This window comes from Corvus brachyrhynchos, unplaced genomic scaffold, assembly GCF_000691975.1.
Source record: "Corvus brachyrhynchos isolate BGI_N302 unplaced genomic scaffold, ASM69197v1 scaffold331, whole genome shotgun sequence".
In the NCBI taxonomy this organism is placed as follows: domain Eukaryota; kingdom Metazoa; phylum Chordata; class Aves; order Passeriformes; family Corvidae; genus Corvus; species Corvus brachyrhynchos.
The window spans coordinates 936,280-952,136 of record NW_008237229.1 but is presented as its reverse complement, the minus strand read 5'-3'; the positions used below and the strand labels follow the sequence as shown (position 1 = coordinate 952,136).

The 15,857-nt window shown below is 40.0% G+C and overlaps 1 protein-coding gene across 6 annotated transcripts in view; it reads left to right on the top strand.

Moving 5' to 3' along the window:
- The window catches only part of PIEZO2 (piezo type mechanosensitive ion channel component 2), a 244,170-nt gene that overhangs the window by 208,584 nt on the left and 19,729 nt on the right, over window positions 1-15,857 (top strand). For all 6 annotated transcript variants that reach the window (XM_017729452.1, XM_017729451.1, XM_017729450.1 and 3 more), the window contains 4 exons: window positions 3,253-3,419; window positions 5,113-5,288; window positions 13,794-14,183; window positions 15,519-15,777. In XM_017729452.1, coding sequence (XP_017584941.1) covers window positions 3,253-3,419; window positions 5,113-5,288; window positions 13,794-14,183; window positions 15,519-15,777 — 992 coding nt within the window. The remainder of the gene's footprint in view (window positions 1-3,252; window positions 3,420-5,112; window positions 5,289-13,793; window positions 14,184-15,518; window positions 15,778-15,857) is intronic.

Here is a 15,857-nt window from a genome sequence, read left to right as displayed (position 1 = left end):
ACGGGTCCATGGGTCAGGGATGGCCGTGGCCCGGCCCGGCCTGGCCCAAGCAGGGCCTGGCCGGGCCCGCTGGCCCCCACTCGGGGCCTGCAGCCACCTGTCCCAGCGCCGGAAACGAGAGAGAGCTGGGGGGGAGTTTGCCTATTCTTAAATGTGGATCACAGAGGTGGTCACAACTTTAAGTGGCTTAGAGAATTGTCCATATTCAAACTGGCCAGCTGATAGGTTCTATCAGTTCCCAGAGGAAACTGTAAGCACCCCTTAGCAAGGACATCCCTTCCGGGACTATGCTTGCTAACCTATGACAGCTGTATATTTTACTTACAGAACAACTTAAGCTAAGTTCCCAGACCTGATTGCGCACAGCCCTATGTTAAAATCTCCATTGATTTTGAGTGTGTTTTAGCAAGGTTAGTATAATGCTTTCCTTGGTACTTATCCATTCAGCAAGGTACAGTAATCACCTCTGAAAATTTATTTGTTCCTGATCTTACACATTCTCATTCATAATCAGACTTAGTGCAGTTCTGTAAAACAGAAGAAATGCCAGCAGTTTTCAGGATCTTGCCCTGATTCAAAGTTTTCCTACAAAGAAATATAATAGATCATAAATCCAAGCTTGGCTTCTTGTTTCTAACTGGAGTAAAAGAATAAAACAGACTCTCCTCTTAAGTCTTCATCATGGCTTACCTTGAGTGAGACTTTGTTGTCAAAAACTGTATTTCTTCTCTGTATAAAATTGTTTCTCACAGCTCCAGTTAGAATTGTGTCCTTGATGACTCCCAGGGCAGAAGATGTTACAAGGATGTGGGAGATGTCATTTCTATCTCACAAGAGCAGTGGTCTCAAATAAATGATCTGCATTGCTATGAGGACGGGGGGGTGTTGCTGGGACTTGTATTTGTTACTTACTGGCAATGCAGTTATCTGTGTTAAAACACTGAAGTGAATCACTCAAATGTATCTCTAGGGATGTACTGTTGTTGCTACACAGGAGTTAGGGGAAAAAGATGGAGGTTTATAATTAATTTATATTGGAAATAAAAAAATTAAAGTGCTTTATATACTTGTTGAAATACTTTGGCCATTCCTAGGTAAAATTTGTTAAAGAAGATGGCTAGAAAAATTGGCCAGTAATTGGTAATGAATCATTAACATCATTACTAGCCTTAGATCGAATACTATCTCACACTCTCAGGAAGAGAGAAGCCTTCTCTGTACAAAGTAAATTTTTGTTTCCCTTTTTGAAGATGCTTAGATGCAATTAATCCCCAAAAGATTATTTTTAAACAATTTTGAAAGACAACAAAGATGCCAGAACAGCTACAGTGTCATTAAAAATGTATGCTAAGACACCTCCATCCCAGGGAGAAAAATGACCTTTCAGATTATGCTGGAAGTGCCTGGCACCATGGTGACACTATGTCAGGCTAGTGATGGTCAATAGTAAAAATAATTTTAACCTGAGAGTAGTAAGTTTCTCATGAAGTCAGTAGCAGAAGTTACAAATTGGAGAGGAAGAGTGTGGGTTAAAAAAGAATGTATGCTGTAAGTTTTTGTGTTTGTGTGCTGTTCTCTTATCACCTACTCATAATATTTTCCAGAATTCAAAGGTGATGAATGGTCCTTGAAGTAGAAACAGCTTTCCATTTAATTTCTAATGGCAGGAATTCCTTACTGTCAAGACCTGCATGTTGAATGCTCCTCCAATTCTAAATGACATAGAAAAGACCTGAACAAAAGGGCAAAATATTATTGAAATAATTATATGACCAAGTGAGGGGTGCTAAATGCTCCTGTGCTCAGTGCCAGCAGACCAGTTCCACGGCACTGCTCCGGTAAATGGGACATACTGACATTTCAGCACCCACTTTTCAGGAAGGTTCCACTAATGATTTTTTCCCATAGTTTCTCTCCACATAAATGTGCATACAACCCTGCCTGAACAGGGAAATCTTTTGCTTTATTATAGCTTCCCTTTTGTAGTCTTTCTAGGGAGCTGTGCACTCACTCTGCAGAGTTTTGCATGCCATCTTGTGGTACAGCTAAGAAGTGAGGTTGTTGAGAGCATCATGCATGGCAGATTACTGACAGTTTTCTACTATTTCTTAGTATTTCTTATTTCTACTTAATCTAAAATGCATCTTTACCTGCTGCTCTGGGCTTTGAAACCTAGCAGGGACAACTAGCTCTGGAACTGACTATTGGAAAGATTTTTTTTTAGTATTTTATAGATTCATACAATCGTAGAATGGCTTGGGTTGGAAGGGATCTTAAAGATCATCTGATTCCAACCCCCTGGCCATGGGCAGGGACACCTTCCACTAGACCAGGCTGTTCAGAGCCCCATCCAACCTGGCCTTGAAACTTGCAGTACTATATGAGAATTCTAGCGTGGTGTGTATGTTTGTGAGTGGATGAAAAATAAGTTGAAAGTGCTGGTTTTCAGATGAGAAATACCATTATGAATGCCAAATGAACTACTGAAATGAGAAATTAACTTGAGACAGATGTGTTGAACAAAATAAAGCTACTATTGTTGGTGTACACCCATAAGCCTTATCCATGGGAAAGTGTATTCTTTTGCCAAAATGGTGCAAGAATAAAGTTTTATAATTATTATTTGCCCTGTTATAGTTGTGCTTGTTGATCTGAGATCACTGATGGCACAGTGCAGCCTACTTAAATAAACAGACACTTTGAAAACAGTAAATACGGGAAAGTGTGATTCAAAGTGATGTGAGGTCACATTCAAAGACTGTTTAGGCAGGTTAGACTTTAAAGCTCAGCTTAGCAAGGTTCAAGCACAAAATGCAAAGTTTGTGCAGAGAGAAACAACCACAAGTAATTAGACACTGAAGAGGTTCAGCTCAACACTGAGCACTTGTTCAGATCACAGGACCTGGGGATGTTGAGTGGTCTCAGGAGATGCCCAAATCCTTGGGTTTCCTTTTACAGACCTGTGCATACAGTGTCTCTCTAAAATCAGGAACTGTTTATATGACTAATGATTTCAGGACCAAGGACTCACAAGGTGGAAAAGGGATTCCAGATGATAAGCCCAGGCATACAGTCAGAAAAATGGTCCAGACAGGCCTCTAGCCATCTTCAAAGATTCCTTAGTATGACAGGGTCTCGCAGCCTGGTATATTATTATTAGACAATAAAAGAAAAATAAATCTAACTCCAGGCAAAAGTACAATAAAAGATATTTGTGTTCACTAACTCTCTGTTGCTTTTGCTCTCCCTTAGATAACATCATCAAGAGGATATTTAATATCTTGAAGTTTACTTGGGTCCTTTTTCTGGCAACGCTGGACAGTTTTACAGCTTGGCTTAACTCCATCTCCAGAGAACACATCGATATCTCCACTGTGCTCAGGATCGAGCGCTGTATGCTGACCAGGGAGATTAAGAAGGTAACCCCTCAGCCTTTTTTGTCTGCTAATGCCATTTCCAGCTTGGTGGAAAACAAAAAGCTGTCTTTTCACATCACGGCAGTGAGGAGGAAAATTATGAAAATCTCACATTCGCATGCATTTTAAAAATGAGTCTGGACATTTTTACTGCTTTCTGGTTTATAAATCCATAAATAATAAATTATTTGATTTATTACCTGGACACAAAACAAATTATGGGAAAAATAATTCTTTGAGAGGTTGATGTAAGGTTTTGGCTGAAACACTTCTGTAGTATAGTGTAGTTCTGAGGGGACACAATAGATTCAAGAAGGGAGGAAAAGGCATGGTATTTTAAACAGCTCAAAAACTACCTCAGTTTGCATATTTCACTCTTCTTGTAGCTCAACTTGCACTGGAAATGACTGACAATGTACAGGCATACATTTGTTCAGTGAGAATGAAGCTATGTGGTCCTTCACAAGCTAGCTGCATATTAGCAAAACCCATTATTAGCAGAGGTTAATGTTGTTAGTGTAACTAGAAGTGTATTTAGATCTTCCAAATGCAAGTAGATGATACAATTCTTACCCTTTATGCCAGGCCTGCATTGAAGCTGGAAGGTAACTTGTGCCATCATTTCAGAGTCAGGATGTCATAATGGCACCAACATTTATCACTGCAGAGGCAACACAGCATGTACACAAACTTACCTAATTAAAAACCTGAGTGTCAAATTTTGTTCTTAAGATTTTTAATTTTTTTTTTTTTTTCTCAAAACATCAGATTTCAAGTATTGTAGTTTTGGGACACTGTAGAGGACCAGAATTGAAATACTGGAAACTATTAAAATTAGTAAAGGAAATACAGGCAATATTTTAGACTATTTTTATTATCTTAGCTGGAAAAAGTCCTTGCATAAATGAGAAAAATTACTGTTCAAGAATAGCAATCTCCCCTCTCAGTGTATGATCTGAAGTCAATGCAACCACTAGCGGAATGACTTGGATGTGTTTCTGCCTAAGAACAGAAAATTCTTAGTTTTATCCTTATGGTACACCTTTAGAATTCTGATTACAATATCACAGCCAGAAAGACTTGATCCTGTGCCCAGATCTGGTCTGACAGTTAATAAAACTATTCTTTCAAACTAGCTTGATTGTGAAGCCACAGAGAAGGAGTAAAGGTCTTCAGTGTTTTTTTCATGGTTTTCCATCTGTGTCCATAATTCATTTATAAATTTTGATTTTGGGACACTAATTAATATCTAGATCAGTTTGTATATGAAACCAGTTTCCTGGGTTTTTTTCTGTTTAAAAATTCTGCTACTTGCCAGTAATGATTGTTCTGAGAGTCAGTAAAGCTGTCTAAAAGAGATCCATCAAAAGTTGCTGGACTACACATTGAGTCCACTCCTCATTCCCATGCTGAAGGATCTGCAGTCCATCCAGAGGAGCTCTGGTGGCTAAATATAGCCTGAAACCACATGGGTTCCTCCAGTTTTGCTTGAAAACCAAACACTTTGGGCCATGGTAGTTTAAGTCAGAATCTGACTTGCACTCGGAGAAGGAGCTACAGGTGAGAGTTTGCTATTTAGTAGGAAGATGTTTGCTCAGTCCTTAGTCTGTTACTTGCCAAATTACAGAAGAAACTGCTTCCTCAAAGAATACACCTCCCCCTGGCCATGTATGTCAACCTCTACTCTCTTCTACAGGGAAATGTTCCAACACGGGAGAGCATCCATTTATATTACCAGAACCATATGATGAAACTTTCTGAGGAGTCAGGACTGGACTCAATTGATAAAAATCCCAGTCAAGCTTCTGGTTTGCAAGCATCTGAAAGAATGGATAGTTTAGATTCAGCAGCATCTCGTGACAGCATCTCCAGGTATTGATTTAATTTTATTCTGTGAAAGACACAGGGATCGTGCAGTAGGTGTAATATTAGATACTGTCTAAGCACTGATGAACTTTCTAATCAATGCTGAATTCTATTTTGATTTTTCCATGCCATCTTAATAGTGAAAACTACCATATGTTACTATTCCTTTATAGTGATGGACTCAGTTTTTGGCTTAACTTCTTTTCCACTGCATAGCTATCACACTGCTTTTAATTTCCCCTAGAATTAGGAGTCATTGGCATTGGCATTCTGTTCTTGTGAAAAGCAGTGGAACATAAGAGGTGCTGAGGATGCTTCTGTGAGATAATGGTTTAGAAATTCAAGCATGTAATTTGTCAAGGGACCATTCATTGTGAATATTTTGTCTTTGTAAAATAAATTGTTGTCTGTTGTCCACAAATCAGAAAGGGCTTCACATTGAAAGAGATTCTGCATTTGAAAGAACAAAATCCCCTCTCATACACCCAGGGCAAAAACCATCTGAAGAGCCTGGTTTCCCAACTGCCATGACTACAGTCCAGCAGAGCTACATGGTTGTTAAATCAAATACCCAAACTAGTTCAGGAAAACCACCTTCCTCACTCTTTTCTGCAAACGGATGCCATCAAGTCCCCTGCCAAAATTACTGCCTGCTCCTGCTGCTTCATGCACACAGAGGCACACACATTCACTTCCTTCTCTTACAGAGGCAGTCTGTTCCCACCATGTCCCTGGTGTTCTTGACTTTTACGATTCTGCAGAATTTGTATAACATGAGGGGGAGAAGGGAGGGCTTTGGAAATCCAGCTGTTTCATAATCCGTGGCCTTCTGCTGTCTCCTTCTGTGAACTGTGGCAGAATCATATTGTGTTTGATACTCCCAGCAAACTCAGATACTTCTGTGTAGAGTAAATTATACATAGCTTTTACTAATGACATATGGGTAGATGTCAGCAGACTGAAAATAACGAGGGGTTGTCTTCCTTTCTGATAGTATTGAAAAGCAAGGGTAAGAGAGTGCCTGTGAGTACTATGCTTGAACAAAATATCCACAAATTGCTCTTCAGTGAGCACTGGCCTTTGAGAGGTTCACTCCAGTAAAAACACTAAATCTGAGCAAATCTTTCTCAGTGGCTTCTTGCCCAACTGAGCAACACCTTTGTGTTTTGTCTCAAAGTTTTACAGGAGTCAAATGATGCGAGAAAAAAGTCAAATTCTGTTACCAGCTCACTTGGACCGACTTTGATATCTGCAGGGCAGATTTTAACTCCACAAAGTTCAGTCTCACCTAAAGAATTAATAGTAGTACCGTCCTGCTTTCATTAAATAGTTTTTAGTTGCCCTGTTTACCGTAGATAGAAGTTATCATTACTATACAATCATTAAGCAGGAGCTTTAACCATAAACAAAACGAAGCCAATCCCAAAATTAATTATAAAAAAGAAAAAGAAATCTTGTCATTTTCATGTATAGATTCTGCCTCTTCACTGAGATGGTATCCAATGCTGAGCTCCACTTGTGTCTTTTTCTTTTTTTTCCAGGATAACCACCCATTTTTCACCCTGCTTTAAGCACACTTGCACGTTTAAAATCTCTTTTCAAACTCAGAGAATTCAGTGATTCTGTGGTGCTGCTTTGCAACAGAAAAAGTTAAATCTTTCACATGGGTTTCTGTCATCTCCATTTCCTTTGAAGAAGTGACAGGATTTATAAACAAAGGAATAGAAAAGGCAGAGTTATGACTGATTTTTCTAATCTCAAATTCTCTTTCTGGTAATGAACAATCAAATATTCTTGCACTGAGTATTATGAATTGTGGACATCTGTGGACATAGATGAAGCAATAATGAGTCTGTTGATTGAATGATAAAGCCATCTGTGTATTGGGGCACTCTTGCATATCTCTTCAAGGGATTACAGAAGTGCCTATGACATTTTTTAGAAAAGTGAAGTGTTTTAAACTTGTTATGAGTTTATTGATTTTTTTTAATTGCTCAAACAAGAGCAGGTGGCAGTTTGTATTTTAAAGTAATGATTTCCAGTAAATGTAGAAGTGACTAATTAAATCTCAAGCATCCCTGTGATCATGGATCTCAGGTTGCAATGGAAAACTTTTGGGAAGGGGTAGAGGGTTTCTGTTCTGCTTATCCTTTGGTTGCACTACTGAAAATTCTGTAGTGGACATTATGTCCCTGAGTAAGGTGAACACATCTGGAAGCACACAGGAACGCTGAAGAACAGAAGATATTCCATTATAATAAGACATAATGCTCAGTGCTCAGGATAGGAATTACTGTAGGTAAACCCTGGATAGCCAAAGAGAAAAGCCCTCCTGATCAGCTGCAGGAACTGTAAATTTCTGGTGAAGTTCAGGGCTGACCCTCATAAGTCTAATCCAGGGATGTTGTTCTTAGCCTGGATAAAGCTCTAAATGGACTTTTGTACAGTGTCCTTTGTGGTTTTTTTCTTTTGGTAGGTCTGTCATTCATTCTCGGTCATTTTTCTACACATTAGAAAGTATGATGTATTCATAAGGTATTTGTTTGGTTTCTCTTTCTGTATAAATACTCCCATGTATCCTAAAGGCAAAGTGCAAAGTTCATATGGGCCAGGAGGAGAAGAGGCTGATGCTGTTCATTGCCAAGCTCTTTGAGGAACACCACTGGAAGGGATTGGAATCTAGCATGGCAGAGCATTTTCTGCAGTTTGTTTCCATTCGACTGATGACCTGTTTATTAGGTTAAACAGCCTGTGAATTCCAGTAAGATGATTGGGAACTTACTAAAACTGGTTGGCTGCCTTCATGGGGCTTTGCCAACAGTTATGTAATAGCAGCTAGACACAGGTGCTAAGACAGATTTCAGGTTATCTATGGTTTTGTATCCAGTTCAGTTTGTATTCATTTTTGTGCATTATGAATAATGTTTTCAGTTCCTGACTCTACATTTGTGTAGACTTTTATAAGAGCTGAAGGAGGAGGAGCTTAAACACCTCTCAGGGTGTTTAAGAACACCACCTTTTATCTGTGCTTCCCTCACTAGAAGGGAGAATAGGGCTTGAGGCAGTGAGTACTGGAGAGGTAACTCACCTAGGGAGGCAGAAGGAAGGATGAAAGGAGAACCCCTGTTTGGGCTGGATCAAAGTCCAATTTAGGCCTGTGATTGTTAGGGATTGATTGGGATTTTTTCTTGGAGGCATGGGGAATGTAGTAGTAGTCCAAACAGATAATGCCAGTTAGTAAGTAGCCCAGGGACAGAAAAAAAAACTACCCCAGAAAAAAATCATAATTCACCCACTAGGCTATTAAACTCTTTGAGAAGGGTAAATTTGTTTAGCAAAAAGGAAGTCATAAACTTAAAAATTTTCCACTCACTGGGGATAAAAACATCTCTGCTATATATGTATATATGTATCCCCATTTAAAATGGATACCTGATCAACTTCATATAAAACATTTGAACTTGGGGCTTTTAATGAGCATTCCATTTTAAAAACCTAGTCATTGTGTGATTTCAAGAAGCTGATGTTTCCAAGGTCTCCAAAAACACAAATTCTAAGTCACTCAGGAAGATATGGTTGGATCAAATTTATGTGATAGGCAATGACTTGAGTCAGCATCAACTTTGCTCAGTGTGAATCTCTCCACTTCATTGGTGTTCCCATTTCCTCCACATTGGGAAGCATGTTCCTAAAGCACATAAAGAATACACAGACTGTGCTTCAGGTGTTGACTCATGTGCATCTCCTGATATTCGAGGATACAGTGCAGCTGCTCAGTCAGTAATTACTCTGATGATTCATTCTTCATTTAAAACAGCTTTATACCAAATGTTTTTATCTATTGGGATTAATAGATGTTTTTCCTTTGATTTTTCTGGGAGCAAGGTCAGAGCTGGCATGTTTAGGAAGGCAGCTGGCATATGTTTCTTCCATTGAAAATATATGAGTGGGCATGTGAACATGAACAGCTGCTCTGCTTAAGGCCCTTGGATGGTTCCCTTTGAACTATGTCTGCATTTAAAATCCTTCAACACCTTAGTATTAGGTGTTGCTCTTCAAAAGAATAAACTCAGCCCTTGAGACCTAAAATACATGCATGAAACATCGTAGCACATAGACAGAAAGGTCGTCTGCAAAACCGTATTGTCTCCTTGCTGCCATCTTCCCATATTTTAGCACCAAAACCTCACTGATAGAGCAACAGCTGGGCCATATTCCATGTGTGTATGTGCAGAGGGAAACCTCCTCCCTCAAGAGCTCCCTGAGTTAGTAACACCGAGCTTCAGCTGACTTCCATGCTGCTGAATCACACCTCCAGGGCAGACGTCCTGGCTCCATACACCATGCAGACAGCCCTCCAGGTTTTGTCTGGAGGGCCTTGTGTGCCTTTGTGCACACACAGAAATAATGAAGTGGCTTGTAAGGGGTTTTGGCCAAGTGAACTGGCAGGACAGAGGTGCCCCTGCCATTGAGGTGGTTCTTAAGGAAAATATTTCACAATGCCATTGGTATCTTGGTGATTCTTTTCTTCTGTTCAAAGGCCAAGGTATGCTTTTAGCCTCAGTCAAAAAAGCCATTCTGTCAAAAAAGATCATCAGTGGGGGTAGGCCTAAGAATAACTGCTTCTTCTCTCTACGTATTTTGTTCTTTCCCCTTCATTTTCCTAAACACAATAATTGCAGACTATAACCTCATGCCAGCGGATTTTTTTCCTCACTTCAAGCTAGCAAGACCAAAGGAATGTGGAAAATGCCATTGCCCTTCCTTTCTGACCTCTTTCCCAATTCTCTGTACCCCTGGACAAACATAATGCTTGCCAAGGAAGCAAATCCCCTGCTGCCACTTTCCAGGTGTAATACAGATGGAGTCAAAGAAGAAAAGTAGAGTGTAAATCCTGAATTTTGGGGTCTTTTCTTCTTTCATTCTATCCGAGAGACTCAGGCAGGTCACTGCATATGTTAAAACACCAGGCCACTCAACTCATTTCATTGACATCTGTGTTTGTCAAAGATTTTTACAGGAGAAATAATCTTTTTACCTACCATATCTCATTAATGTATTTGCTTCTTTCCTGTTGCTCTGTTAAATGCTTGTATTTAATTATGTACTCTCTTTCTCATAACTCATCCAGTTCTTTTCTCCAGTTACACATGAATGCTCAATGTATTGTGTATGTCTCTGGTGTCCTGTTGTATTTGATAAGTGAAAGGAGATAAGGGTTTATTATATCTGTTCTTTATTTCAAGATGCGCATGTTGCTGATTTTGAAATACTGTGATTGAAATCAATGAAATCTTCTGGAAAGAATCATCAGAGCTTCCTAGTAAATATCAAAATAAAAGCCATCCCATGCAGAGCAGGTTATATTTGGCATGCATTTACTGGCTAAGTAACATATCCGATTTGGCTCTTTGGTTTGGAAAGAGGATTAGCCAATGTCTGACAGCTATTTTTCTATTTGTGGAATATGAGCTTTCTCAGTTTTAAGGGCTCTTCTAGGAAGTTGGCTTGTACCTGTGTAAAAAGGCTCAGCACAGTATATCATTAATAAAATAGAATTTGTACAGAGGACATCCTATTCTAAAACATCCTTGTGGAATCTGGAAATTTCAGGGGTAAAAAACCAAAATAAAACCTGCTCACATATATAAGTCTGTTCCCCTGGAAAGCGTGTAGAGCACTGTGTTGGTTCCATAACTGCTTGAATAGTGAGTAGATGGCCTCCTATCGCCCCTATGTGAAATTGACCGTGACTAACCTGTGCATAGAAATGTGTTTGCGTGGTGACTCCAAACAAATCCTTATCTTCTCTCTGAACCTTTTTTTCTCTGTGTCAGTGTTTAGCTGCATGGCGAGCATATTTGTTTACTGAACCGTGTGTATCATAACACCATTTGGATTTAACACTGTCTCTGTAACTGTTTGCGCTGCTGTAGCTGCTACACTGAAGCAACCATGCTGTTCTCAAGGCAGTCAACCCTTGATGATTTAGATGGACCAGACTCTGTTCCTAAAACAAGTGAGCGCGCTCGACCTAGGCTTCGTAAAATGCAGAGCATGGATATGTCCTCCTCATCAGCTGACAGTGGCAGTATAGTGTCAAGGTGCTTAACTCATGCATGCTTTGTTCACTCGTTTACCCATACCATTGTTCTGACTGCAGTGTACGTGGATCTGTGTTTGCAGACACGTGGTGTGCAGAGTGGTTTGCATGGTCAAAGGAAGCTTTACGCCCTCCTGTGTTGTGGCACAGTTCAGAGATTCAAAGTCAGGATCACAATCTAGGATTCATTTGCTGTTTCACTTCTTGTTCTGGTTTTTTTTGTTTTGTTTTTGTTTTCATCCTTAATTGATGTATTTTTTAAAGTTGTTCCATAGCATTACACTGTGTGTATAAAAACAGGCTAAAGTCTGTATTCATTCAGCTAAAGTCTGTATTCATTCAGTCTTATTTTCAGAGTTACTGAGCTGATGGTTGTTCTTAAATTGGAAGCTGGAAGCTAGGTTTCTCAGCTAATCACTTACCCTAAATATGGGCTGAGATGTGTAATTTTAGAAATTAAGATAGACACCATTGTGCCAGTTTTTCAGTTTTTATTTTTGTCCATATAGGAAAGATTTCTAAATATGTTTTGATTACTTTAGAATTGATTTACAGTAAGGTGCTGCAGTTAGGAAAGGGAAAACAGTTATGAAAAAATAGCAACTAATACTAATATCCAGTGCAAGAGAAAATTTTTCAGAGCTGTTTACTCAGTTTTTAGCAGGTAAAACCCAGGGATTTACATGACATTGGGAAGCAGTGTTTCAAGTCATTTTATAAATATTATAAATCAGAAATTTTATGTCATTTTGCATCATTGTTTTTCAGTGTTGAAAGTGTTTGACAAATTTTTGGAGTCAATCAGTTTTGGAATTTTGGGATTCTATGATTTTGTGCATTTTAACCAGGATGAGTGCTACTGTGAATCATCCAAACACACATCATCATAAGTGTTACATGTTCTAATTAAAACTCTGCTACAAAAAAAGTGATCTAACATAGCCACAGTAAGTTTGGAAGCAGCGTAAAAGGAAAAAAAAAAAGGAAAGTTAATTTTTTGTTTTGGCAGAAGATGATAGTGCCAATGGCTTTGCCAATGCCAGTTTTCTCTAAAAGGTTATAGTTTATGTGAAAATATGGCCCCATTAATTTCATAGGAGCTACAGGAAATCTTGTTTTGTCTCTGTGAGATACAAGGGATATGCAGCCAACAAAGACACTGAGTTGGTGCCTGTTGTCTAGGCTGTGGAGTGGAATGAGACTAAAAAGAGAAAGAGTGATGTTCAAGGAGAGAGGTAAAAAAATACTTGAGAGGGAGCGCCCCAAATGTGATCAGAGGGCTGGAGTACCCCTCCTATGGAGACAGGCTGACAGAGCTGTTCATGCTGGAGAAGAAAAGGTTCCAGGGAAACTGCAGAGCAAACTTCCAGTATTTAAGGGACAGCTACGTGAGAGCTATAGAGGGAATTTTTACAGGGTATGGAGTGATAGGACAAGAGGAAATGGCTTTACATTAAAAAAGGGCAAGTTTAGATTAGGTATTAGGAAGAAATTCTTCATTCAGGGGGTGGTGAGACATTGGAACAGGTTGCCCAGAGAAGTTGTGGATGTTGCATCGCTGGACATGTTCAAGGTCAGGTTGGATGGGGCTCTGAGCAACTTGGTCTAGTGGGAGGTGTCCCTGCCCATGGCCAGGGGGCTGGAACTAGATGATCTTTAAGGTACTTTTCTACCCAAACCATTCTATGAGTCTATGCAAAGCCAAGAATAAGGAAGGTCAATCAAGCAAAGAACTGATCAGAGCGCATCAGACAGTTGAATAAGGAAATAGATACATACAGAAGTAAAGCAGGCAGGTAAAGTAAAAAGGAAGACTGTATTGAAGAACACAGGGCAATCTAAAGGTAAGCAAGATACCCTGTTACTGGAACAGTTTTGTAATTTGGTTTGTATTTCTTCAAGCTAGCAATTTACATGGTCTTTTATTTGAATCAGAGTTGATATGTGCGTGTTCAGTTCATGTTCCAGTTGTACACAACAGTCGTACAGTGGTTGTTAAAAGCACTATGTTTAGAAGCAATGCCATGGCTGCCTATCCTTCACCATGGAGCATGTCTTAAATAGATGTAATAGCAAATCTTGACTCTGTTCAGAAATGTTTGAGCTACTTTCAGAAAGGTAGTGTAGTTTCTCTTGCTGATAATATTCATTTGCCTTTTGCTGGTGTTAAAAGATGGTGAATCACTGTGAGTTCAGTGGGATTTCGTTCAGGGAAGAGATGGACCCAGATGTTCCATCTGTATAAGAGGAGATCAGGATGATATCTTTTCTACCAGACCATATGAACTTTGGAGGCCTGGGAATGCAATGAGGTTGCTTAGCTGTCTGCATAAAGGTACAATTAACAAACTTTGCTTGATCATGGCTCTTGGAAACCTCAGCTCACTCTCTTCATTCATCTCCCACAGTGAACCTACGCAGGTCACCATGCTCTATTCCCGTCAGGGGACCACAGAAACCATTGAGGAGGTAGAAGGGGAGCATGAGGAAGAAGGAGCTCATTCTGCATCAAGGCTGGAGGAAGAGGAGGTGGAAGATTATAGCCTGGATTCAGAAGGAGCTGCATATACTCCAGATACCGATGTGCCATTGTACTCCACGGTTGATAGCAATGCAGAAGCTCCTCCTTCCTATAGCAAAGCTGTCAGCTTTGAACATCTTCCCTTTGGCTCCCCAGATGACTCAGCTGGTAAGAGCCTCATGATGGTGAGCCCAGACGACAGTCGGACAGACAAACTCGACACGATTCTCCCCCCACTGACGCACGAGCTAACAGCTAGCGAGCTGCTCCTGAACAAGTAAGAATCCTCGGCCATGAAAAATTGTTGGTCACTATGTGTAAAGTTTTGTCGTTACTTTGGGTTTTTGTCTCAGAACTACCCTGCAGTTTCTGATACAGACGTTGTGCTAAGTTTGGTTTAAGGGAAGAAGCTCATTTCCTGTGCAGTTGTTCTAATTACAGATTTCTAAAGTGACTCTAATTCATCTTGGAAGGAATCTCTGCTTTCTCCCTAGATACCATATTTAATTGTTCCAATTAGCATTGAATTTCTGTGCTGCAATTGTCTTGGGGTCAAGGGCTTTTCTAAATATTCTGTGTAGAGAGGGCTTCTCTTCTCCAGGCAACTATAATTTCAAATGAATTTCCTCCAGGGCTATCTGGGAAAATGTTTCTCCTTTAATTATTTTGGATTACTGTAAGGGAAACTCTGACCTTTGGCAGTTTTTGTTTAAGCCAATGGGAGCTGAGGGTTATATAGAGACACCACCTTGCTAGGTGCTTCATAGGGAGAGGATGTTCCCTTCTTTGCCCCTTAGACACTGTGCTCAGTAGCACAACCAGCATTGAGGTGGGGATGGTGCCACTGCACTTCTTCAGCTGCTTTCTGGCCTGACTCAGTTGGGGAGGGCTTCCCCAAATACAAGAGCAAAATCTTAAACCACAGAACTGCCTTTCAGCCTAACTGCACCCACAGAGAGAGAGGGTGGATAGATCTGACTTTGTCAGATGCAACGTCTTGTCTTCTGGTTTTCCATAGCAATTTTTGCTTTTCAGTAAGATCTCTTCTCAGGCCAGGAAACTTTATGAAAAGCGGAGAGAATTATGAAGAGTGTATGAAAGTCACTGCCTTTATATTTATTTGAGTCATATAATGAGAAGATTGGGCACATCTAATGCTCAAAGGAATTTATTATGTTCTAGTCTTATGCCCCTGGATGATTCATAATATAGGTCTTGTGATGTACCTCTGTTTTTTCTCCAAATTCCTATCTGTGTTGATAAATCGGATGTGAATCCACACCAGTATTGCATGATTTGCATGAGATGTGTTGGTCGGGCAGCTGTAGGAAAGCCATGTTTGTAAAAGTTCTTAGGCCGGGCTGATTCTCTTTCTGGGTAAATTAAAAAATGGGAAATCAGTGCTTCTAGTTGCTTTGCTTGAAATTCTTGTTTTCTGAGCTTAGAATCAGGCTATTTGATTATAATACCAAATCCCCCCCTTCCCTTTTTTTCCCCTCCATTTGGCTTAGCAGGAGAATTTAATACTTTTCAAAAGGAAAGAGGTAGCAATTTGAAAAGCAGCTCTTGTGAAGTTCATGTCAGTTCATTTGTTGTACTCTGCTCCTCACAGGATGTTTCGTGATGATGAGCTGGAGGAGTCAGAGAAGTTCTACGTTGGTCAGCCTCGAGTCTTGCTCCTTATTTATGCCCTGTACAATACGCTGGTGGCCCGGTCAGAAATGGTGTGCTATTTTGTAATCATCCTTAACCACATGATCTCTGCCTCCATGATAACCCTGGTGCTTCCCATCCTTATATTCCTGTGGGCCATGCTGTCTGTTCCTCGGCCAAGCAAACGCTTCTGGATGACAGCCATTGTCTACACTGAGGTATGCTGCTGGCTTTGCAAGCCCATGTCTAACACAGAAAACTGAAGTTGTAAGCTTTGCATGGTCCCTTTTCTGGTTTT